The following is a 25,756-nucleotide window of genomic DNA, read 5'->3' on the forward strand; positions in this document are numbered from 1 at the left end:
AAAGATTGGTGAAGTCAAGCGTTGGTCCCTTTCTGTCAGAATCAGGGGAATTTATAATGGGGAACAAAGAAATGGCTGACTAATTAAATACATACTTTGGTTCTGTCTTCACAAAGGAGGACACAAGTAACCTCCCAGAAATGTCGGGGAACATAGGGTCTGAGGAAAGGGAGGAACTGAAAGAAATCAGTATTTGTAGGGAAATGGTGTTAGGGAAATTGATGGGATTGAAGGCCGATAAATCCCCAGGGCCTGATAATCTACATCCTAGGGTACTTAAGGAAGTGGCCCTAGAAATAGTAGATGCATTGCTGATCATCTTCCAACATTCGATAGACTCTGGAACAGTTCCCATGGATTGGAGGGTAGCTAATGTTACCCCACTATTCAAAAAAGGTGGTAGAGAGAAAACAGGGAATTACAGACCAGTAAGCCTGACATCGGTAGTGGGGAAAATGCTAGAGTCCATTATAAAAGATGTAATAGCAGAGCACTTGTAAAACAGTGACCGGATCAGACAAAGTCAACATGGATTTACAAAAGGTAAATCGTGCTTGACTAATCTACTGGAATTTCTTGAGGGTGTAACTAGTAAAATAGATAAGGGAGAACCAGTGGATGTGGTGTATTTGGACTTTCAGAAGGCTTTCGATAAGGTCCCACATAAGAGATTAGCGTGTAAAGTTAAGGCACATGGGATTGGGGGGCAAGGTATTGACTTGGATAGAGAACTGGTTGGCAGATAGAAAGCAAAGAGTTGGAATAAATGGGTCTTTTTCCGAGTGGCAGGCAGTGACTAGTGGGGCACTGCAGGGATCGGTCCTTCGACCCCAGCTATTCACAATATATATTAATGATCTAGACAAGATAACTAAATGTAATATCTCCAAATTTGCAGATGACACAAAGCTGGGTGGGCATGTGTGCTGTGAGGAGGATGCCAAGAAACTACAGGATGATTTGGACAGGTTGGGTGATTGGGCAGAAGCATGGCAGATGCAATATAACGTGGATAAATGTGAGGTTATCCACTTTGGTGTCAAAAACAGGAAGGCAGATTATTATCTGAATGGTAATAGATTGGGAGAAGGGGAAGTGCAACGAGACCTGGGTGTCCTTGTGCACCAGTTGCTGAAGGTAAGCATGCAGGTGCAGCAGGCGGTTAAGAAGGCAAATGGTATGTTGGCCTTCATAGCGAGAGGGTTTGAGTACAGGAACAAGGATGTCTTGCTGCAGTTGTACAGGGCCTTGGTGAGACCACATCTTGAGTATTGTGTGCAGCTTTGGTCGCCTTATCTGAGGAAGGATATTCTTGCCATGGAAGGAGTTCAGCGGAGATTCACCAGGCTGATACCTGGGATGGCAGGAATGACGTATGAGGAGAGATTGGGTCGATTGGGCTTGTACTCGCTGGAGTTTAGAAGAATGAGAGGGGATCTCATTGAAACTTATAAAATTCTGGCAGGACTGGACAGACTAGATGCAGGGAGGATGTTTCCGATGGTCGGGGAATCCAGAACCAGGGGTCACACTCTAAGGATAAGGGGTAGGACTTTTAGGACAGAAATGAGGAGGAATTTCTTCACCCAGAGAGTGGTGAACCTGTGGAATTCTCTACCACAGAAGGCAGTAGAGGCCAATTCATTAAATATATTCAAGAAGGAGTTGGATATATTTCTTAAGGCTAAAGGGATCAAGGGGTATGGGGAGAAAGCAGGTACTGGGTACTGAACTTGGATGATCAGCCATGATCGCATTGAATGGCGGAGCAGGCTCGAGGGGCCGAATGGCCTACTCCTACTCCTATCTTCTATGTTTCTATGTGTGTGTGTGTGTGTGTGTGTGTGTGTGAGTGTATGGAGTGTGTGTGTATGTGTGTGTGTGTATATGTGTGTGGAGTGAGTGTGAGTGTGTGGAGTGTGTGTGGAGTGTGAGTGTGTGTGAGTGGAGTGTGTGTGTATGTGTATGTGTGTGTGGAGTGAGTGTGAGTGTGTGGAGTGTGAGTGTGTGTGAGTGGAGTGTGTGTGTATGTGTATATGTGTGTGTATGTGCGTGTGTATGTGCGTGTGTGTGTGTTACAATCGTGGTGCAATTTCCAATGAAAGGTTCACAGTTTTGCACAAAAAGTCCCTGAGGCACTAAAGCTACTTCTGAGCAGATCTGACCAATAGCAAATATTTTGCCTCAACTTCACTTGCCCTTCTTGTGATCTACCTACCCCTCATGCAGGCTGCTGGGAATTGAGAAAAAAACCTCCAAAAATGAAAAGTGATGGAGTAAAATCCCCACTCTCCCCACTTACTGTCGTGCCCATCTTCTCCAAGGTTTCCTCATTGATTGGGTACCGCAGTTTCATTTTACGGTACAGGGGGTGCTTTTCGTAATAATTCACCAGGTCTACCAGGCTCTCAAATTCCGCTGAGCTGCCGAGCATGAAGAGGCGTCCCTCCTGCTGGATCCGGCAGTGTTTAATTTTCCCCTCCGCCCTGGAAATCATAAGAACATAAGAACATAAGAAATAGGAGCAGGAGTAGGCCAATCGGCCCCTCGAGCCTGCTCCGCCATTCAATAAGATCATGGCTGATCTGATCCTAACCGCCAATCCACTATCACAGAACCATCTCCTGAATCTAACAGAATTAGACACACGAAATAGGAGCAGGATCAGGCGACACGGCCCCTGGGCCCGCTCCGCTACCCACAGGGCCATGACCGATCCAAACCTAGACTCATGTCCAAATTCCTGCCCGCTCCCCGTAACCCTTAATTCCCTTTACTTCTAGGAAACTGCCTATTTCTGTTTTAAATTTATGTAATGATGTAGCTTCTACAGCTTTTTGGGGCAGCATATTCCATGGACCTACCACCCTCTGAGTGAAGTAGTTCCTCCTCATCTCAGTTTTGAAAGAGCAGCCCCTTATTCTAAGACTATGCCCCCTAGTTCTAGTTTCACCCATCATCGGGAACATCCTCCCCGCATCCACCCGATCCAACCCCTTCACAATCTTATATGTTTCAATAAGATCGCCTCTCATTCTTCTGAACTCCAATGAGTAGAGTCCCAATCTACTCAACCTCTCCTCATATGTCCATCCCCTCATCACCGGGATTAACCGAGTGAACCTTCTTTGTACTGACTCGAGAGCAAGTATGTCTTTTCTTAAGTATGGACACCAAAACTGTACGCAGTATTCCAGGTGCGGTCTCACCAATACCTTGTACAACTGAAGCAATACCTCCCTATTTTTATATTCTATCCCCCTAGCAATGTAAGCCAACATTCCATTGGCCTTCTTAATCACTTGCTGCACCTGCATACTAACCTTTTGAGTTTCATGCACCAGGACCCCCAGATCCCTTTGTACTTCAGTACTTTCCAGTTTCTTGCCATTAAGATAATAACTTGCTCTACGATTTTTCCTGCCAAAGTGCATAACCACACTTTCCAGTATTGTATTCCATCTGCCAAATCTCTGCCCACTGACTTAGCTTGTCTATGTCCCCTTGCAGGTTTTTTATGTCCTCCTCACTCACTACTTTTCCTCCCATCTTAGTATCATCTGCAAACTTTGATATGTTACACTTGGTCCCCTCCTCCAAATTGTTAATATAGATTGTAAAGTGTTGGGGACCCAGCACTGACCCCTGCGGAACACCACTAGTTACTGATTGCCAGTCTGAGAATGAACCATTTATCCCAACTCTCTGCCTTCTGTTAGATAGCCAATCCTCTATCCATGCCAGAATATTACCCCCAATCCCGTGATTTTTTATCTTAAGCAATAATCTTTTGTGTGGCACCTTGTCAAATGCCTTTTGGAAGTCTAAATACACTACGTCCACTGGTTCCCCTTTATCCACCCTATACGTTACTTCCTCAAAGAACTCCAGCAAATTTGTCAAACATGACTTCCCCTTCATAAAACCATGCTGACTTTGTCCTATTAAATTATGATTATCCAAATGTCCTGTTACTGTCTCCTTAATAATGGACTCCAAAATTTTACCTACCACAGATGTTAGGCTAACCAGTCTATAGTTTCCAGCCTTCTGTCTACTGCCCTTTTTAAATAAGGGTGTTACATTTGCAGTTTTCCAGTCTGCCGAGACCTTTGCCGAGTCCAGGGAGTTTTGGAAAATTATTACCAATGCATCCACAATCCCTACCGCCACTTCCCTCAAGACCCTAGGATGTAAGCTATCAGGTCCAGGTGATTTATCCGCCTTGAGTCCCATTATTTTACCGAGTACCACTTCCTTAGTGATTTTGATCGTGTTTAGCTCCTCCCCCCCCTTTAGCCCCCTGTTTGTCCAGTGTTGGGATATTCTTAGTGTCTTCTACTGTAAATACTGATGTAAATTATTCATTCAGTGTTTTTGCCATCTCCATATTTCCCACCATTAATTTCCCGGTCTCATCCTCTAAGGGACCAACATTTACTTTAGCCACCCTTTTTCTTTTGATATAACTATAAAAACTCTTACTATCTGTTTTTATATTTTTTGCTAATTTACTTTCATAATCTATCTTCCCTTTCTTAATCAATCTTTTTGTTATTTTTTGCTGTCTTTTAAAGTTTTCCCAATCCTCTATCCTCCCACTAGATTTGGCTACCTTATATGCCCTTGTTTTTAGTTGATTACTATCCTTAATTTCTTTACTTAGCCACGGATGGCTGTCTTTTCTTTTACTCCCTTTTCTTCTCAGTGGAATATATATTTTTTGGAAGTTGTAAAATAACTCCTTAAATGTACACCACTGATCATGTATCGTCTTACCCTTTAATCTATTTTTCCAATCCACTCTACTCAATTCCGCTCTCATACCTTCATAGTCTCCTTTATTCAAGCTTAGCGCGCTTGTTTGAGATCCAACCTTCTCACCCTCTAATTGAATATGGAATTCAACCATGTTATGGTCACTCATTCCAAGGGGATCCTTTACTAGGACATTTTTAATTAATCCCGTCTCGTTACACAGGACCAGATCTAAGGTTGCTTGCCCCCTGGTCGGTTCAGTTACATACTGCTCAAGAAACCCATCCCTAATACACTCAATTAACTCATCCTCAAGGCAGCCCTGCCCAATTTGATTTGTCCAATTAATATGATTGTTAAAATCCCCCATAATTATAGATGTTCCCTTATTACAAGCCTCAACTATTTCCTGATTGATACTCAGTCCAACAGAGTTGCCACTGTTCGGAGGCCTATAGACTACGCCCACTAGTGTTTTTTCCCCCTTATTATTCCTTACCTCCACCCAAACTGTTTCATTATCCAGATCTTTTGACCCAGTATCATTTCTCTGTATTACAGTGATTCCTTCCTTTATTAACATAGCCACCCCACCTCCCCTTCCTTCCTGCCTGTCCTTCCTGATCGTTAAATAACCTGGTATGTTTAATTCCCAGGCATTGTCACCCTGCAGCCATGTTTCTGTAATGGCCACAAGATCATACCCATATGTAGTTATTTGTGCCATTAACTCATCTATTTTGTTACGAATGCTATGTGCATTCAGATAGAGAACTTTCAAAGATGTTTTGTGACACTTAGTTCCTGCTTTTGCCCTTTTTATTACTTTACCTTTTACTCCATACCTTCTGCCCCTTCCTGACACGCTCTGGTTTTTAATTTCCCCACTGCTACCTAAGTCTATGACCTTCTCTGTTGTCATTTTTATTATTTGCTCTCTAGGAACCTCCCCCCCACTAGTTAGTTTAAAGCCCTCTCTACAGCCCTAGTTATATGATCCGCCAGGACTCTAGTCCCAGCACTGGCCAAGTGAAGCCCGTCCCGACGGAACAGCTCCCTCCTGCCCTAGTACTGGTGCCAGTGTCCCAGGAAGCAAAACCCATTTCTCCCACACCAGTCTTTGAGCCACGCATTTAACTCTCTAATTTTATTTGTCCTAGCCAAATTCGCTCGTGGCTCAGGTAATAATCCAGAGATTATTACTCTTGTGGTTCTGCTTTTTAATTTGGCCCCTAGCTGCTCAAACTCCCTCAGCAGAACCTCCTTCCTTGTCCTGTCTATGTCGTTGGTACCAACATGGACCACGACAACTGGATCCTCCCCCTCCCACTCCAAGTTTCTCTCCAGCCCAGAGGAGATGTCCTTAACCCTGGCACCGGGTAGGCAACACAGCCTTCGGGACTCTCGCTCTCGGCTGCAAAGAACTCTATCTATCCCCCTAACGATACTATCCCTTACCACTACAACATTTCTTTTAACTCCCCCCACTTGAATGGCCCCCTGCTCTATGGTGCTGTGGCCAGGTTGCTCATCCTCCCTGCAGTCCCTGCTCCTGTCCCCACAGGGAGTAAGAGCCTCGAACCTGTTGGACAAGTGCAAGGGCTGCGGCTCCTCCAACACTACCTCCTGGATCCCTGTACCTGCCTCACTTCTAGTCACACCATCCTGACTTTGGCCACGGACCTCGTGATACACAGAGTCCAGGTAACTCTCTCCCTCCCTGATGTGTCTCAGTATTTGAAGCTCGGACTCCAGCTCTTCAACACGGAGCCGGAATTCCTCGAGCAGCCAGCACTTACTGCAAATGTGATCACCGTGAGCATCAATGGTGTTCACCAGCTCCCACATATTGCAGCAGCAACACATCGCCTGATCTCCCATTCTATGTAATTAATTCAATTTATTAATATTATTCTTAAATACCCTCTGCCCCGATTCTAGATGGTGAATATCACACCTTAGAACTATAAACCAAAGAGATTTAAGCTTAAAAGGGAGAAATACTTACCAACCAATCACTTACCCGCTTTCTGGTGACGTCACACTTGGATTACTTTTTACCTCTCTCCTTCCCTCCGAGTTCAGAGACTGGAGACTGGTAAACCTACCTGGTCTCTGGGGACTTTTATACCCCGCTCTGCCGCTCAGGATTCCCGCCGACGCACTGAGGCCTTACCTGGTCTCTGGGGACTTTTATACCCCGCTCTGCCGCTCAGGTTTCCCGCCGACGCTGTGAGGCCTTACCTGGTCTCTGGGGACTTTTATACCCCACTCTGCCGCTCAGGTTTCCCACCGACGCTGTGAGGCCTTACCTGGTCTCTGGGGACTTTTATACCCCGCTCTGCCGCTCAGGTTTCCCGCCGACGCTGTGAGGCCTTACCTGGTCTCTGGGGACTTTTATAGCCCCGCCCTGCCGCTCAGGTTTCCCGCCGACGCTGTGAGGCCTTACCTGGTCTCTGGGGAATTTTATACCCCGCTCTGCCGCTCAGGTTTCCCGCCGACGCTGTGAGGCCTTACCTGGTCTCTGGGACTTTTATACCCCGCTCTGCCGCTCAGGTTTCCTGCCGACGCTGTGAGGCCTTACCTGGTCTCTGGGGACTTTTATACCCCGCTCTGCCGCTCAGGTTTCCCGCCGACGCTGTGAGGCCTTACCTGGTCTCTGGGGACTTTTATACCCCGCTCTGCCGCTCAGGTTTCCCACCGACGCTGTGAGGCCTTACCTGGTCTCTGGGGACTTTTATACCCCGCTCTACCGCTCAGGTTTCCCGCCGACACTGTGAGGCCTTACCTGGTCTCTGGGGACTTTTATACCCCGCTCTGCCGCTCAGGTTTCCCGCCGACGCTGTGAGGCCTTACCTGGTCTCTGGGGACTTTTATACCCCGCTCTGCCGCTCAGGTTTCCTGCCGACGCTGTGAGGCCTTACCTGGTCTCTGGGGACTTTTATACCCCGCTCTGCCGCTCAGGTTTCTCGCCGACGCTGTGAGGCCTTACCTGGTCTCTGGGGACTTTTATACCCCGCTCTGCCGCTCAGGTTTCCCACCGACGCTGTGAGGCCTTACCTGGTCTCTGGGGACTTTTATACCCCGCTCTGCCGCTCAGGTTTCCCACCGACGCTGTGAGGCCTTACCTGGTCTCTGGGGACTTTTATACCCCGCTCTGCCGCTCAGGTTTCCCGCCGACGCTGTGAGGCCTTACCTGGTCTCTGGGGACTTTTATACCCCGCTCTGCCGCTCAGGTTTCCCACCGACGCTGTGAGGCCTTACCTGGTCTCTGGGGACTTTTATACCCCGCTCTGCCGCTCAGGTTTCCCGCCGACGCTGTAAGGCCTTACCTGGTCTCTGGGACTTTTATACCCCGCTCTGCCGCTCAGGTTTCCCGCCGACGCTGTGAGGCCTTACCTGGTCTCTGGGGACTTTTATACCCCGCTCTGCCGCTCAGGTTTCCCGCCGACGCTGTGAGGCCTTACCTGGTCTCTGGGGACTTTTATACCCCGCTCTACCGCTCAGGTTTCCCGCCGACACTGTGAGGCCTTACCTGGTCTCTGGGGACTTTTATACCCCGCTCTGCCGCTCAGGTTTCCCGCCGACGCTGTGAGGCCTTACCTGGTCTCTGGGGACTTTTATACCCCGCTCTGCCGCTCAGGTTTCCTGCCGACGCTGTGAGGCCTTACCTGGTCTCTGGGACTTTTATACCCCGCTCTGCCGCTCGAGATTCCCGCCGACGGGATGAGTTTTGTACATGAGACTGGAAACGCGTTTACCCCAACAAAGAACAATGATGTTACCGTTACAGTGATTAGTTACTAGGAAGACAATTTTCCAAGGGTCTCGCAACTTGCTGGATTAATTTACCGATTTTTTTTTGAATGAATCCCCCTGTTTCTTTAAGTTCTTTTTCTGCTCATCAAGATAAGGGATGTTAGTGCTAGAACTCCATATCAGATATTCAGTGTCAGTGCCAGGCACTCCCAGGTCAGGTATAGCACAGGTTAGACAACAACAACGTCTTTAATGTAGTAAAACATCCCAAGGCGCTACACAGGAGTATTTTAAGACAAAAAATTTGACACCGATCCACATAAGGAAATATTAGGGCAGATGTGCAAAAGCTTGGTCAAAGAGATAGGTTTTAAGGAGCGTCTTAAAGGAGGAAAGAGAGGTAGCGAGGCGGACAGGTTTAGGCAAGGAATTCCAGAGCTTAGGGCCTAGTCAACAGAAGGCACGGCCACCAATGGTTGAGCGATTATAATCAGGGATGCTCAAGAGGGCAGAATTAGAGGACTGCAGATATCTCGGGGGATTGTGGGGATGAAGAAATTACAAAGATAGGAAGGGGCGAAGCCATGGAGGGATTTGAAAACAAGGATGAGAACAAGGACACAAAGTAAAGCTCCCTCTGTTCAGCTTCCAATGATGTGCATCCACCCCAAACTCAGAAGAGCTTCTCGTAGTGGACCAGTGTAATATTTTTCCATTCTTCACACCAACTATGATGTGGCTTCTTTGAGTGAGATTGTCAAGTTAGTGCTGAATTGGGAGCAGTTTTGTTTTTCATCCTGACAAAACCTATTTCATGCAAGACCCTTCCAACCTGTAGACAAGAGAGATTTTCATCCCATCAGTCTGGACTAGGTTTGAACCTCGGTCTTTACAGGTAAAATATAAATTAGTGAACCTACTGTACCATCTCTCAACTGATACAATTTTTATCTGTTGTTAACATTCATGGTTGACCCGTGCAGGAACTCACTGTTTGAGTCAATGACCAGGTCATCAATCTGGATGTTTAAAGTAAAAGGACAACTTGTGAAATCTGTGTAGCTTACACAAATATTAATTCAGTCATAAAATTCATGATCACTCACCGAAAGGATATGGCGTATGAGTTGGGCTCATTCCGTTTTCGCACTAAGAAGGCACCGTCCCGCGGTACTCTCATTAGCATGTGCTCAGCCTGCAGCCGTGTTAGGTTGGCGTGGTACCACCTGATGGAACAACTCATTCTTATAATCATGCTCCCATATCACATCATATTCTTTTCTCATTCACTGAGTGAGCACCCCCTGTTTTTTCCATTCTCTGAGCTCTGCAGTTTCTTTTTTTTTCCCTAGGAACTCCCAAACCTGCGACCTTCAACACCTAGAGGGCAGCAGGTGCATGGATACACCACCACCTCCAAGTTCCCCTCCAAGTCACAGACCATCCCAACTTGGACATATGTCACCGATCCTTCAATGTTGCTGGGCCAAGATCCTGGAACTCCCTAACTGCACTGTGGGAGCACCTTCACCACAAGGACTGCAGCGGTTCACGAAGAAGGCCCACCACCACCTTCCCAAGCTAGGGATGGACAATAAATGTCAGCCTTGCTCACATCCCGAAGAATGATAAAACCTGTATACTATGGAATACCTCAACTTCCTCAGTCTTCCCTGCCCCTTATAATCAACATGCCTTTAAAACCCAAGCTTGGTATCACTGAAGCACGACTTGATTTAACTCCTATTTTCTCTGACACTCTTTAACCTTGATGGTGTCCCACACTGTGGACCTTATTTAGATTCTTAATAAAAAAATACAAAAAAAATAGCAACCATTGGCATAGACAAAGCAAGGTTCCTATGGCAACATGCATAACAGGATCCCAGCAAAAGCATTAAAGGACCTTCACCCTTCATTTAAGTTTCTCAATTTAAAAAGCTGAGATAGATATATTCTAGATAACACTCACTCTTTGCTTTCATGAGCGTTTGGTTGTGGTACCGGGTCAGTCAGTCTCATCTCGAATTCATTACAGCGCAGTGGAACCTCCCGGTAATGGCTGATCAGAGTATAGAGGCTGTCAAAGACCAGGTTGTCAGTCAGGTAGAACTTTGTGGTGCCAGCTTCTTGTCGCGAATGGATGCGGCAGTGCTGAACCCGCCCCGATCTCCTGTGCGAATGGAATAAATAAATCAGATCAAAATCAATTGATCGTGGAGAGCAAGTAAACCAGGCAATCTTTATAGTATATCTGAGGGCAAGTAATTCCCTGGGTCTTTTTTGTTAAGTGTCTCAATCCTAACAAAAGGTCACTCTCCAAAATGTTCCCGCACAGTGCACCATGGAATGCCGGGACACAGGTCTGCCTTTGAGATTCCCCATACTCCTAATTTCAATCACACCATTATTGGGATTTGTCAAATGGAGCAGGCAATACCTCATAAAAACAAGGGGAAAAAATATTTTAATATGACCCTTTCATTTGTATTATGGAAGCTGGGATAACCTTACTCCCTCCAGTGGAATTCCCTTGCCTTCTTTTGCTGGAGAGCAAGAAAAAGGTGAATGCAGTGAACTGAATCTTGGTTTATACATCCCGTTGTAGAATACTTCACATTTCCACAGTTCCAATATCCCGTAGGTCGACAGGGTTGGAGTGGAGATGTAAATGGAGCAGCATGTCTGCTAAGAGCCATAGGTGAAGGAGAACTGGGCTACAAACACCCCACTGGTTTAGAGAGAAAGGCAGTCAACTGGGCAGGTCAGCAGGTTGTAAAACAAAAGCTTGAAAAAAAATGGTCACTTAGCCATTGAAAGGGCCACTGTCACCCTGGAAAAAGAATCAGGGGTATCAGTTAAAAAAATACCCAACAAATGTTACAGTAATATAATAGCAAAATACTGCGGATGCTGGAAATCTGAAATAACAACAGAAAATGCTGGAAATACTCAGCAGGCCAGGCAGCATCATCATCATAGTATTGGACTCAGGACCCATTTGATGCTACTGTCAACAACCAATGACTTGAGGGTCATTCACATTCATATCAAATGCATTAAAAAGTATTCTTCAGTGCTGGGAATGATACAACTTTCCATTGCCAGCATCAAGTACCCTGAGATCATCTACAACTTCATAGACACAGAGTAAATTTCTATAATATTTTAAATGCTAATTGAGAAGACTAAACAGTGTGACATTTCCACTTTCCACTATATTTCTTCATAGATTCTCTAAGTGAGTATTCCAATTAAGTGCTGGAGGTTTGATCCACTGCGAATTAGTTGAAAGTACCTCAAATTTATTTCACTTTGGAAGCCAATAGCTATCAGAGAGAGATGGACAGGCAGAGAGATTTTCATTCCATCATCATGGGTTTGGACTCGAATCAAATCTTGGTCCCAGAGGTGAAAATAGAGCATGCTAACTATCTGTACCACTCAGCCCCCTGCCCTCCTGCATTACCTCTCTCTCTACTCCAGGCTCCTACTCCTCCTAGGCCTATTCAATACTGAATATGAAAAATTAGGCAATTATCCAGTTTAAAAAGCAGGTGATCCCTGCTGATTGAATAGAGCTGATAGATTTGCACTTGCCAGCTGTCAGGTTAGAATTGCTGGCATCAAACTGTGGTGGTGTCATTTTAGAATAACATGACTTTTTTCAAAATTAAAAAAGAAGGAAATCATTTGGATGTTAGCGCAACTGGGCATGTTTCCAAAACATGGCAACTACAAAAGCTTACACTGATAAAAGACCACGGGGTGAAATTCTGCGCCCTTTTTGGTGTATTTGCAGTGCATAACCAGGGCAAGTTAAATTTTGCGGCAGGGAAATTGAGCAGAAGCCACTTTTTCTAGATTGCTGAATCACTCCCCCTGAGTTCCCTGGCGCTGTTTGGCCCTTCCCGCAATGCACCCACCGAATCCCGAGTGCCCTCGTTTACATATTGTAACGTCCGTGTGTAATTGAGACACGGACTGCAGAAGTTGGTTATAACAGGTGTTGACTGAATAGAGACAAAACTGGAACTACGATACAAAGTTACTCCACAGGCTTATATACAGGGGTGGTCACTACTGGTACTGCAGTTTACAGGGGCTGCAGAATATAGTTCCTTCTTCAAGGTACATACACTACAATTCCTCCCCTTTTAGCTAAACAGTACATAACATTCGATTAATAATTAAATAACATATTTACAATTACAGTTGCTATATACATTAGCTGAAGTTAATCAATTATAAATTCAGTCTTTGAGGAGGCTTCCTGATTCTGTCCGGATAACGCCTCTTTGGGGTATCAGGTTCTTCTGGCAAAGTTGATTCGGGATCAACGTCGTTGTTTGGTTCGTCTGCTTCCAATATCACCGATTCTGAGGTAGATGCCATTGGTACTTCGGTTTCATCACCAGGTGGAAAGGATCGTGGTGTAGATTTGACGTTTTCCAGTGACTCTAGAATCTGGTCAGCATGGCGTCTTACAATGCTCTCTCCAACGTCCACGGTATACATTAGAGGTCCTTGCCGTGTGCAGATCGTTCCTGGCTGCCATTTCTCTGTGCGGTAGTCCCGGGCCAAAACTGGTTGACCTATCTTAAAACTCCTGTTTGGCCTTTCATTCATATTCTGAAACTGCATGTTCTCCACATCTCTTCTGATGTTTGGCTTAACCAAATCCAAGCGGCATCTTAGTCTTCGATTGAAGAACATCATGGCTGGAGTTTGGTTGGTAACCGCATGTGTCGCATTCCGGTAGGCAAACAAGAAGTTATCCACCTTGTGTTGTAGGGGTATGTCTTCATTACACATTGCCTTGATAGCCTTCTTGAATGTTTGAACGAACCTCTCAGCCAATCCATTGGTGGCTGGATGATATGGGGCGGATGTGTAATGCTTAACACCATTGTTCTTTAAGAACCTCCGGAACTCTTCAGACACAAACTGTGGTCCATTGTCGGAGCAAATCTGTTCAGGCAGCCCATTTCTGGTGAATATGGATCGTAAGACTGTGATAGTTTTTTCTGTGGTGGTTGAGGACATTTTTATTACCTCTGGCCACTTTGAATGTGCATCCACCGCAATTAAAAACATCGAGTCCATAAATGGACCAGCAAAATCAATGTGTACCCTTTGCCATGGAGATGAGGGCCACTCCCATGGATGTAGAGGGGCTTGTGGTGGGGCGTTTTGGACCTTCTGGCATCCTGTACAGCTCTTGGTCATCTCTTCGATTTCTCTATCGATTCCCGGCCACCACACAAACGCTCTGGCTAAGTTCTTCATTTTTACCCCTCCCAGATGACCCTCATGAAGCTCATTGAGCGCTCTATCCTTCAATTTGGGTGGAATTATTACTCTGGATCCACACATCAAGGTTCCTCTGCACACTGACAGCTGTTCTCTTCTCGGCGAGAATGCTGGCAACAGTGGTTCGCCATGTGCTGGCCATCCCTTCACCGTTAAATCATAGACCCTGGAGAGTGTCGGGTCATTTCGTGTTTCCTTTTCTGTGTTTGCATTCGTCACAGGTAGACATTCGACTATGGTCAAGTGGAATATCTCCACTGGATCCACTGCAGGTGCTTCTTCCACCGTCGGCAACGGTAGGCGCGACAATCCATCAGCATTCCCATGCTGCTTAGTTCCTTTGTACTCGATGTCATATTGGTGTGCCCCTAGGAAAAGGGACCACCTCTATAGCCGTTGTGCTGTCATTATCGGGACGCCCTTCTTAGGGTTGAAAATGGAGACAAGAGGCTGATGATCAGTTAGTAGAGTAAATTTCTGTCTGTGCAGGTAGTGATTGAACTTCTTCACCCCCCACACCAGGCTGAGGGCCTCTCTGTCAATCTGGGCGTAGTTACGCTCGGCTGCAGTTAACGAGCGTGATGCAAAAGCTATCGGCCTCTCTGAACCATCAAGGGATTTATGTGACAGTACCGCTCCAACGCCGTAGGGAGATGCATCACACGCCAGTCTTATTGGTAGTGATGGGTTGTAGTGAGCCAATACTTCTCTTGAAGTGATCAGGCCTTTACACTTCTGAAAGGCCCGCTTACATTCATCGCTCCATTTCCATGCTACTCCAGTTTGTAGCAGGGCGTTCAGTGGGTGCAGAATTGTGGACAAATTCGGCAAAAACTTATGGTAGTAATTCACCAATCCGAGGAATGACCTCAGTTGCGACACATTTTCAGGCGCTGGAGCCTTAGCTACCGCTTCAATTTTGTCAGGGGACTTATGTAACCCCTCTTCATCAATCACGTGGCCACAATACGATATTTGTTTCTTAAAAAACTCGCACTTGGGGCGATTGGCTCGTAGCCCATGTTCTCTTAGTCTCGTGAGCACCTGCTCTAGGATGGCAAGGTGTTCACTGTCATTTTCACCCGTCACTAGGATGTCGTCCAAGTAACACTGAGTCCCCGGAATCCCTTGCAGGACTTGTTCCATCACTCTTTGCCATATAGCTGGAGCTGATGCAACTCCGAATACCAGTCGATTATACTGGTAAAGACCTTTGTGAGTGTTTATCGTGAGATATTTCCTAGAGGATTCTTCAACCTCCATCTGCAAATATGCTTGCGCTAGGTCAATTTTTGTAAAACATTTCCCTCCAGATAGTGAGGCGAAAATATCTTCTATCCTCGGAAGAGGATACTGTACTGTGTGAAGGACTGGGTTCACAGTCACCTTGAAGTCCCCACAGATGCGAACCTTCCTTGGCTCCTCAGACTTATTGTTTAACGTTTTCTTCATGACAGGAATGATGGGTGTTGCCCGCTCGCTCCAGTCTACCTTAGTTAACACGCCTGCATTCTCCAGATTCTCCAGCTCTGCTTCGACGGCTGGGCGAATTGCATACGGTACCGGTCTTGCTTTGAAAAACTTGGGAATTGCATTCTCTTCTATTTTTATCGAGGCGGTTACGCCTTTAAGAGTTCCCAGTTCTTGTTGAAATACCTCTTTAGCGTTAGCCAAGATTTTTGACAATCGTCCAGGTGTGACGTCGTCATCCTTTTTACCAGCCACCGTCAGTGCCTGAATGGAGTGCCAGTCTAAACTTATCTTTCTGATCCATTCACGTCCCAATAACGGTGGTCCACCATCTTGCAGTATGTACAGATACAATTTCTGTATTTCCTTGCCGTTGTATTCGACAGGCACCCTTATTTTCCCTCTGGGGTATACTTTCTGCCCTGTATATGTCTTCAAGAAAATGGATGTGTCTTTCAAGGGTATGTGTGAGAATAGGCGCTCGTAGTCTCGTCGATTCATGACGGTCAGGGCTGATCCTGTATCCAATTCCATTTTGACTTGGGACCCTGCTATCGTGAGGGTGACCCAAATGGTTCGGTGATCCTCTTTTGTGATTACGTTGTGTAGTTTGAGACAGCTTAGTCTCTTGTTCCCGGATTCACTATCGCTCTTCTGGGCTTCAGAACTACAGTCCGTCATCTTTTGTACTTTCCTGTACTTTTCCTTAGTAGTCTTTTTGTTGTCGTTAGTCTTCTTCCCGGACCTGCAAACTTGTGCAATGTGTCCCATCTTTCCGCATTGCCTGCATGTTTTGTCCTTGGACCAGCAGTCCTTCTGGTCATGGGTTGTTCTGCCGCAGCGATAACATTTTTCAAATCCCCGTGTCATTACATGGGTGCTGTATTCCTGTGGCTTTTGCTGTATTTCCACAGCTCCCCTTGCTGCTGCTTCGTACGATACTGCCACGCTGAAAGCCTTATCTAGCGTCAGCTCTTTCTCTGAGAGTAACCTCTTTTGGGTTCCTTCACTCAGGAGTCCACAGACAAATTTGTCCCGTAGGGTATCTGCCAGTCCTGCTCCGAACTGGCAGTGCTTTGATAGCTTGCGTAGTTCCGTAAGGTAATCAGCATTGCTCTCATCTTTATGCTGATTTCTCTTGTGGAATTTAAATCTTTCTGCTATCAGCAGCGGTGTAGGATTTAGGTGTTCCTGTAGGATATCAACAATTTTGTTAAAACTCTTCGCCATCGGTTTGACTGGAGTGATCAGGTTCCGCAATAGGCCGTACATTCTTGTGCCCATTAAGTTTAGTAGTACCGATGCCTTTTTCTCATCGGCTACTTCATTTGCCTTGCAATATACTTCGACTCTTTCCACATACGTGGTCCAGTCTTCTATTGCATTATCGAAGGCAGTGATATTGCCAGTCTTCGGCATCTTGGAGATCTAAGATGGCGCCTCCCGCGCTTTGCCTTCTTCCCCGCTGGATTAAGATGGCGCCTCGCGCGCTTTCTGTCTTTTCCGCTGCTGCTAGCGCTGTTGCTGGCGTTTTTATGCCTTGATGGCGACGCCCTATGGTCTTCATGCACTTCCCCCCTGCGCTGCTGCCAACGCCGCTCTCCGCGTTCCCCGTGGCAAACTGCAGCTTCTCGCGGCTTTCTGCGCTTCTAATATGTTTTATTTTAATTACTGTTCCCGTCGTCAGAGCAGACCCTATGGGACACTTTCCTCCCTCTTCTCGGGTCTGTACGCTGCCCGGCTTCGTAGCACCGGCCGCGCCCTGTGTGCTCCACCCTCTCTCTCTCTCTCCTCTTCCCGACAACGCTGCTCAGCCCCGTTGAAAAGCCACCCGATCGAGCTCTAGCCTGCCGCAGCCCAGGAAGGATCAGTGTACTACCTGCCACCAGCCCGATTAGCTGGAACACCATAGACTGGATAACCAAGCCCAGCTCTCGACAGCCTCTCCTGCAAATCTTCGAATTCGATGAATCAGAGGGCGGTTGCCCACGGTCGACGCCCGTTTCTTCTGTTTGTTTTTTTTTTCTTTTTGGATTTCTTCCTTCTGGCCTCGACCTCTAACAACTTCACTTCAGGGATGGATCCCCGTGAGGTGGTGCAGACCTGTAGGTAAGTTCGGATCTGTTCGTCGCCAGTGTAACGTCCGTGTGTAATTGAGGCACGGACTGCAGAAGTTGGTTATAACAGGTGTTTACTGAATGGAGACAAAACTGGAACTACTATACAAAGTTACTACACAGGCTTATATACAGGGGTGGTCACTACTGGTACTGCAGTATACAGGGGCTGCAGAATATAGTTCCTTCTTCAAGGTACATACACTACACATATATTGTAATGAGAGCCTGCAGATTCGAGTTTCCTGCTTTTACACTCGCATAGTGCTCAGGATAACGTAGACTGAGAACTATAAGGTGCAGCTGTTACCAACGTCAGCTGAGACAGGTAGAAGTACGGAGATTCTGAGTCTCGACAGTCTGGAGAGATTCACTGGCGATTTCTGCCGCTCTGAAACATTTTTTGCTGTGATTTTTTTATGCCACTGTGTCTAAGCAGACCTGGACTTGCTTCTCATTGTTTCTGACAGGGTCAGATCACCTGCAGATTTCGCCCACCTCATCTCTTACTCACAGTGAGGGTTTCTCAAGGAGCAGGCATGGCATTCGTCTATGGGCATACCTTTTTATGCCGTTATGATTGGAGCTGGAGGAGCAGCACACGATGAAGCAAAGGAGAATCAGGTAGCATTTAGGGAGTATGCAGTCCACTGGATATTATCACCCCCTTCCCAGCAGAATATACAGGAAGTACAGGTGATATGAGGACCTTACTAAGGAGATGTGTATAAGAAGATTGCACATCATCAAAGAGGCAACAAGGCAGCCCTGTCACCTACTGCACGAGAAACTGCCCACATGGCTCTCTCTCTCTCTCTCTGGCTTTCAAGGTGACTGCCGCACTCAACTTTTATGATACAGGCTCATTTCAGGCAGCCACAGGCAATCTCTGTGATATCACCCAGGTGACAGTACTGGCACATGCTCAACAGGTGACTGACGGCCTTTGCAGCAGAGCTGGGGGAATTCATTACCTTTGGCATTGCAGCAAGGCAGCAGCCAAAAGAGGGTGAAGAGTGTGCTTGTGCACACGGTCTCCAAGCAAGAAAAGGGAGAGTGTCCAGTGAGTTAGCATGGCTGCCCTGGTGAGGTCATTGAACTTCTTGCAACACTGGCAAATGAGGGAGTTGGCACATAAGTGCCAGCTCCATCCACATGCCACGCCTGACATTTCTAGCAGTTTATTGCCACGGACACCCAGCAGTCGGTGTCTCTTGGTGTCAATTTCCTCGAGGAGGGCTTTCCAGGTCACAATCTGTGAAATTATGGAATCACCTTGTGTTCTTTTGCACTATTCCCTGCTGCCTAGCTTGGCTGTGTATGCCAACTGCTCCTCTAGCAGACATTCTTGAAAGTTACTAGAAAAAGTTTAATAAGCCATGCAGTGAGGTTAGCTGAGAGTGAAGTGAATCAGCCAAACATTGCTCCTTCCTTATCTGGTTTGTCCAGCAGTTTGCTGCTGCAATGTTCAGTCAGGATGATCATTTTAAAGACTGCACTATAATTCCCATATACTCCTGCAGATTACACCAATTTTACATGGGATTTACACCAATCACTGCGCCAATGAGTATGCAAATGAGCTGACCCAGGAACCCTTGTATAAATACCTCTCCAGACCAAATCTTTATCCATTGGTATAAAAGTGGCGTTAACTCACCATGTGGAAATTCCTTGGGAGAGTCTGTCTGCAGAATTGGGCTATACAAATCTTATTAATTACATTTTATTGGACTTCACTTCTAGGTGCTACCTACCAGAAAGACAGGGTGTAGTCACCCACAAATGTCTCGCTCTCCCGCACAAGGAAGGTGCCATCCTTTCCACCGGTCTCCGTGCAATACTCATGGAGAAGCTTCTCGGCTATCTGACGACCATCTCGCCCGCCGCCGAGTTTCCCGTGAAACCACTTCTCGCTAAAGTGCAGATCGTTGTTGTTGAACTCCTGCTGAGAATCGCAAATGGGAGCAAGGTGTAAGCATCTGCTTCAAGGCCTGAGAATGCGATACAGAGAATGGGCGGCTCAGGGCGGTGTTACTTGCTAACTATTGGTGGAGGGTCACAAAATCCAATAAATGTCTTGTTTGAGAGTAGTTCTCTGGAGTGCTGTACTACAGAGTGATGGAATGCAGATACGTGCCTCTGATTCCCCACACAATCAGGCCACTGCGGGTAGACACATCCCCATAGAAAGGGGGAAAAAAAAACAATAATTTTAACAACTGGTTATATTTTAATAGGGCCCCTTCACACAGTATGGAAGTGGGGATGATCCTTTTACATTTTTGGACTTTCACCTCAAGTATTTTTCCTCATGCTCCCTGCCAAAGACAACAAACCTGCCCAATTACTAAGTAATTGCAGTGAGCCCAAAGGTCAAACAGAAAACGTTGCCACTGTATCTGGCATACTGTTTATACCACATGCTCTTCTTGACTTTTGACAGCAGTAGAATAAACACTCTATCAAACCGTGGCTTAAGCTCGAAACTACCAGGTCGATTTATTAACTAACCCGGTACCATAGCCATTATACTACCCTACACCCTAAAGTAGCATGCAAACTACAGGTTGGAGATTACACACTAAAATCCAAGCTCGGGATTCAAATCATGAAGTGACCAAGCAGGTTTTGTTCTCCAGACTAATGATATCCTTGGGACCCCCTTGAATTGGATTAGTGCCTGGCAGCAACCTCCCATTAGCCTCAGATGATAGAATTTTTTTATAAATTAAAATTGCAGTTCCCTTGATGGCTCAGTGAGTAATTTCGCCATGAGATGTGATACTGAACCCTACAGGCCAGGTTCCACTTCTGGCCTGTGCTATGATAGCTGATTTCAGACAAAGGATACTATAAGGGGACTTCAGTTGGCATCAGCACATGGGCGAGGGAGGGGAAAGCAGCATTAGCAATACTGATCACCATTGAGTGGCTCTTTCAGAGAAAGTACGTGTGCGCAGAGATCATCGGTTGAGCATAGAGATCAGGCTCGGCTCTGATGCTCTCCCCAGCACTTACCATCCAGCCTCAAGAGTGATCACTAAGGTGGAGGATAGCTGATGCCAGTGCAGCTGTACTCCAGAGTGAGATAGTGCCTTCAGGAAATAATGGTTGTGTACCTCTTTCTGTTCTTCTTCCTCTTCATCCTCGTTGTTCTGGTACCTGGATGTTTCCTCAGAGTAATAGATCTTATTGCTAGTCAGGACAAAGTAATGGGGGCTCCAGTTCTGCAAGGAATGAACGCAAGTCATTGTAAAAATATCACTCCGATTCTCACCTCCCCCAACTCTTGTACCTAGGGGCTATACTGACCTCAGGTGCCCGCTCGCTACACAACCTCAGAGTGGTGAACTACTGCCACATTTTCAGTATTTACAGGAAAACTCTTAAAAACAAGGGCCTTACAACCTACCTACTACGATGCTCGGTAAATTGTTCTAAAGTTACTTTTCATTAATTTAGTTTATGTATTGTGGTCCTGGCCTGATTTACCCTGAGGTTCTGGATTTGTCCTATCTATCTGTACCAGTTAATACCTTCTATACTTCCGTGGGGTGTCTCCCTTTAACCTTGTTGTCTGCAGATTTTGAACTTCTCTAACCCTTTCTCATAGCTCATCACCTTTACACTTGAGATCAGTCTTGTGGCTTTTCTCTAAACTCTCGCCAAAGTATAATGGTCGGAAGAATGTGGGCTGCACGTTCACAATTTTCCAACATGAAATTTTGAAAGCATAGGGGAAACATTCGGTCGATTTGTGCCCCGTTGGCGCTAAAGGGATGCAAAGTAACTAGCGCCCGGGCGTGGCGCCGCTAACGCCTCCTGCAAAATTCAGCAGGAGGTTAGCGGTGGTGGTAACCGTTAGTGCCCCGCGGCGCTGTGCCCCCGGCGATGACATCATCACCGTGTGTAGCAGCCCCTGACTTACCGCCGGACGCTATATCTGACAGGGTCAGGGGGGCCTACCTGCGGCCGGGGCGGCGCAAATTAAAGGGGGGGGTGCCGGGTGGCCATTTTTATTGCTGGCCGTCTGCCAGAATCTGCCCCCGTTGCCGTCCCCGGCCTCCTGTGCAGCCGACTGCGCTCCATGAGCCCGGCACTCCTCTTGAGTGCTGGGCTCTTTTGCCAGCACTCCGATCCCTGGTGGCCTTTAATAAGGGGAGGAAGGCCTGCAGTACTGCGGCACATAGTGCCGCGATATTCACTCGCAGCGCCCCAAGAGGGAGGGGGAGTGCTTCCAGGAGCGCCCCGCCTCCCTCTTGGGGCACTGCCAGTGAATTTCGGGTGCGGGGGCGGTAACTTTTTTGGGGCAGTAGAAGTGGCGCCCCGGCAAAGTTAGCGCCCCAAAGGGGGCGCGACCCAATTTTCCCCCCCATGAAACTAAAAAGTGGGCACTTGGCCTAATAAGCCTGTTCTTCCACAGACTATGTAGAATCAACTCTATCCACCATGGTAGGTCACACCCAACACTTTCCAACAGTAATTCCAGGGAGAGACTCATCCCCAGTTTGACCAATTATAAAATAATGTTAGCAGAGACCCAGGAGAAGGATGTGATCATGTTATCTTGTTTGAGAATAGGGACAGGATAGGAGGAAAAGTTGGCCGTCTTTCACCACCTCCCCTACATAAGCTTTTTTTCCTCTGTTTGACCAATATTACTTTAGACTTGTCCTCCTAAGCTCCAAATTAGCCATTCTACACAAACTTCCTCCTCCCTACATTCTCACTACGCTGAAATCAAGACTCATTGTACTACTCTAACTCATCACTTTCCATCACTTCAAAATTGTTGAACACCTTTTCTTCCTCAATCTTTCCTTCCTTCTACAATCGTCAAACTTGTAAAATCCAAGCTTGGCTTCATCCGATCACTACTTTTTGATTTATTGTACATGAACAATGGGCCTTGGCTCTTAACCTAATATTCTCAATTTTTTTTAAAAGTCACTGGGACTAGGAAAGAGGAACAGTAGAACATTACCAGCAGTGGTAGTGATAGTGGTGGTGTATGCCTCAGAGACATGGACCATGTACAACAGGCACTGGAGAGGTACCACCAACGCTGCCTCCGCAAGATCCTGCAAATCCATTGGCAGGATAGACGCACCAACGTCAGTGTTCTTGCTCAGGCCAACATCCCCAGCATCGAAGCTTTGACCACGCTCGATCAGCTCCGATGGACGGGTCACATTGTTCGCATGCCCGATACGAGACTCCCAAAACAAGCGCTCTACTCGGAGCTCCGACACGGCAAGAGAGCCCCAGGTGGGCAGAGGAAATGCTTCAAGGACACCCTCAAAGCCTCCTTGAAAAAGTGTATTAAAAAATTGGCCCTTAGTGTTAGGGGGGGATTAAATACGTGGGGTTACAGGGTTACGGGGATAGGGCTTGGGTGGGATGGCTGTCGGTGTAGGGACCGGGTGCTAGGGTTTGGATGATCAGCCATGATCTCGTTGAATGGCGGAGCAGGCTCGAAGGGCCAAATGGCCTACTCCTGCTCCTAGTTTCTATGTTTCTATGTAACATCCCCACCGACACCTGGGAATCCCTGGCCCAAGACCGCACAAAGTGAAGGAGAAGCATCCGGGAAGGCACCGAACACCTCGAGTCTCTTCGCCAGGAGCAAGCGGAAGCCAAGCGCAGGCAGCGCAAGGAGCGCACGTCAACCCAAGCACCACACCCACCCGCCCCTTCAACTATCGTCTGCCCCACCTGTGACAGAGACTGTCGGTCCCGCATTGGACTCATCAGTCACCTCTAATGTGGAAGCAAGTCATCCTCGGTTCTGAGGGACTGCCTAAGAAGAAGAAGAAGGTGGTTAGGAGAGGGTAGCACTTACGTGATCAATGGGGTCCTCTAAATACAGGATTCCATTTTTAATGGAGTTACTTATGTCATTTTCCGAGTAGCTGGCTGACGAGACCTCTTCGCACAGGTTGCCTTCCACCAGTTTCTTGTGCTTTAAACCAACAGAAAAACAATATTACTCGAGCATTATCTTGTGAGACAGCGTACCAGGTTGGTAAGCTGAGGCGAGCCAGGTGACATGATGACCTCAACGGATGCTCATTTTTATGAAAATGTTTTTTCCAATGAAACCTAAGAAGTTAAGAAGGCACCTCCCTGAATGGTTGCTGTGTAACTGAGTGATTTGGACCAGAAGGATCTAGGTCTCTGCCCAGGTAGCACTGGACTGCAGGTGGCCTCAGCACCTCTAGGCTATAGGGCAGAAAATCAGCCAGGGTTCCTGCTAAAAAGTGTACTTGTGCAGATATCAAATGAGGACAAGATTGGGCTTTGTTGTGGTGACACTTCCCACAATTAATAGCTTAATTTTGAAGCAGTGGAGTCTGCAGTACCATGCTAGCTGGATTGGCAGCTTCTCAGTCTACCCGGTGCAAATAGCAGCTACAGTGCATCTGCAGTTGCCTTCTCTGCGCTAAGGAGAGCAACCCCAACTTCTCCAGTCTATCCTCATAACTGTAATTCCTCATCCCTCAATGACAGAGGCCCTACAGGCAGTCTATACTTCCTCTATGAATTCTCAAACTGCTGCTGTAGATGCCTAAGTGCCAGATTGAAGAGGGCTGCCTCTTTCAGCCTTCAAAGAACTGGGGTTGGTTTGGACACGAGCATACGGTGGAGTTTTATTGATGCCGCTGGCACCATTAGGTCTGCTCGCCTGCAGATTAATGCCCAAGTAGCCAGTTGTAGTAGCATAGATGGAATGAGCAAGATGATGCTGCTCTCTCTCAAGGTGTGGATTCTCCCGCCCACCTCTTCCATTTATTGTCTGTATGTGGCACCACAAGAGCTGCAGCCTGTAGGAGGTCCAATTCAAGACTTAGCTGCTACAAGAAAAGGGTCCCGAGGCTCCTAATGCAACTGCCAAGCACTGCATGTACATTTGCTGTTCTTAAGAGAAGCACAAGGCTAGGTTTAAGAGTTCATACACTTGCATCAATGGGAACCCTGTCAATAAGAAGTACTATAGACACGCACCAAATGGGATTTCATTAAAATTATGATAGCATTAAAGTTATTCTGCATGCAGACATTGTTCTTGGCAAGATCATAGAATCATAGAATAGTACAGTACAGAAGGAGGCCATTCAGCCATCGAGTCTATGTCAGCTCTTTCGAAGAGCAACCCAGTTAGTCCCACTCCCCGCCTCTCTCCCCAAATCCCATCAATGTTGTAAATTTCAAGTATTTAGCCAATTCCCTTTTGAAAGCTACTATTGAATCCGTTTCCACCACCCTATCAGGCAGTGCATTCCAAATCCTAACCACTCGTTCCATAATAAAGTTTATCCTCATGTCGTGTCTGGTTCTTTTGCCAATCACCTTAAATCTGTGCCCTGTGGTTATCAACCCTTCAGCCATAAAGTATCTCATATTTATTCTATCTAAACCCTTCATGATTTTAAACACCTCTATCACATCTCCTCTTAGCCTTTTCTGCTCTAAGGAGAACAACCCCAGCTTCTCCAGTCTTTCCATATAACTGTAATCCCTCATCCCTGGAACCATTCTAGTAAATCTCTTCTGTACTCTCTCCAAGGTTTCACATCCTTCCTAAAATGCGGTGGCCAGAATTGGACACAATACTCCAGCTGGGACTGATCTAGTGATTTATATAGGTTTAGCATAACTTCCTGGCTTTTGTACGCTACGCCTCTGTTTATAAAGCTCAGGATCCCATCTACTTATTAACTGCTTTGTTAACCTGTCCTGCCACCTGTGCACAGGTCTCTCTCTGTTCTTACATCCCCTTTAAAATTGTACCATTTAACTTGTATTGTCTCTCCTTATTCTTCCAACCAAAATGTATCACCTCACACTTTGCTGCATTGAATTTCATCTGCCATGAGTCTGCCCATTCCACCAGCCTGTCTATGTCCTCTTAAAGTCTATTACTATCTTCCTTACTGTTTGCTACACTTCCAAGCTTCGTGTCATCTGCAAATTTCGAAATTGTGCCCTGAACCCCCAAGTCCAAGTCATAAGATTTGGAAATTGCTTCCAGCAGTAAGTGTAAATATGAGCTGTGTGCGTTGACGTATACAGAGAAGGGTGTGTAGATGATGGCATATTTTTTGTGGGAAGGGGTAAGATTTGGATAGGACTGTTAATGCAGTAGCCGGATGTGGTAGTCAAGGGGTCTCCTGTATCAGAATGATGACACAAATGTCTTCCAGCTGGCAAAGGTTGTTCTCTGTAGCATCTTCAAAATGTTGCTGCTCCCCTTGCTGATGCTCTTCTTCCTCCAGTGCCTCCATGAGGCAGTGACTTTGTCAGACATAGTTATGCAGCATACAGGACACTGCCAT

The 25,756-nt window shown here is 46.6% G+C and overlaps 1 protein-coding gene across 1 annotated transcript in view; it reads right to left on the reverse strand.

The window, feature by feature from the left end:
- LOC147114648 (1-phosphatidylinositol 4,5-bisphosphate phosphodiesterase gamma-1-like) overlaps positions 1-25,756 on the reverse strand; it is a 326,116-nt gene that overhangs the window by 86,886 nt on the left and 213,474 nt on the right. The window contains exons 14-19 of the mRNA XM_085992491.1: positions 23,263-23,382; positions 20,540-20,647; positions 19,175-19,365; positions 10,490-10,690; positions 9,624-9,743; positions 2,303-2,486 (exon numbers count right to left, since the gene is read on the reverse strand). Of these exons, the coding sequence (XP_085848617.1) occupies positions 2,303-2,486; positions 9,624-9,743; positions 10,490-10,690; positions 19,175-19,365; positions 20,540-20,647; positions 23,263-23,382 (924 nt within the window). The remainder of the gene's footprint in view (positions 1-2,302; positions 2,487-9,623; positions 9,744-10,489; positions 10,691-19,174; positions 19,366-20,539; positions 20,648-23,262; positions 23,383-25,756) is intronic.

This window comes from Somniosus microcephalus, chromosome 7 (genome assembly GCF_052327205.1).
Source record: "Somniosus microcephalus isolate GS21.2 chromosome 7, FLI_Smic_1.0, whole genome shotgun sequence".
NCBI classification, from domain to species: domain Eukaryota; kingdom Metazoa; phylum Chordata; class Chondrichthyes; order Squaliformes; family Somniosidae; genus Somniosus; species Somniosus microcephalus.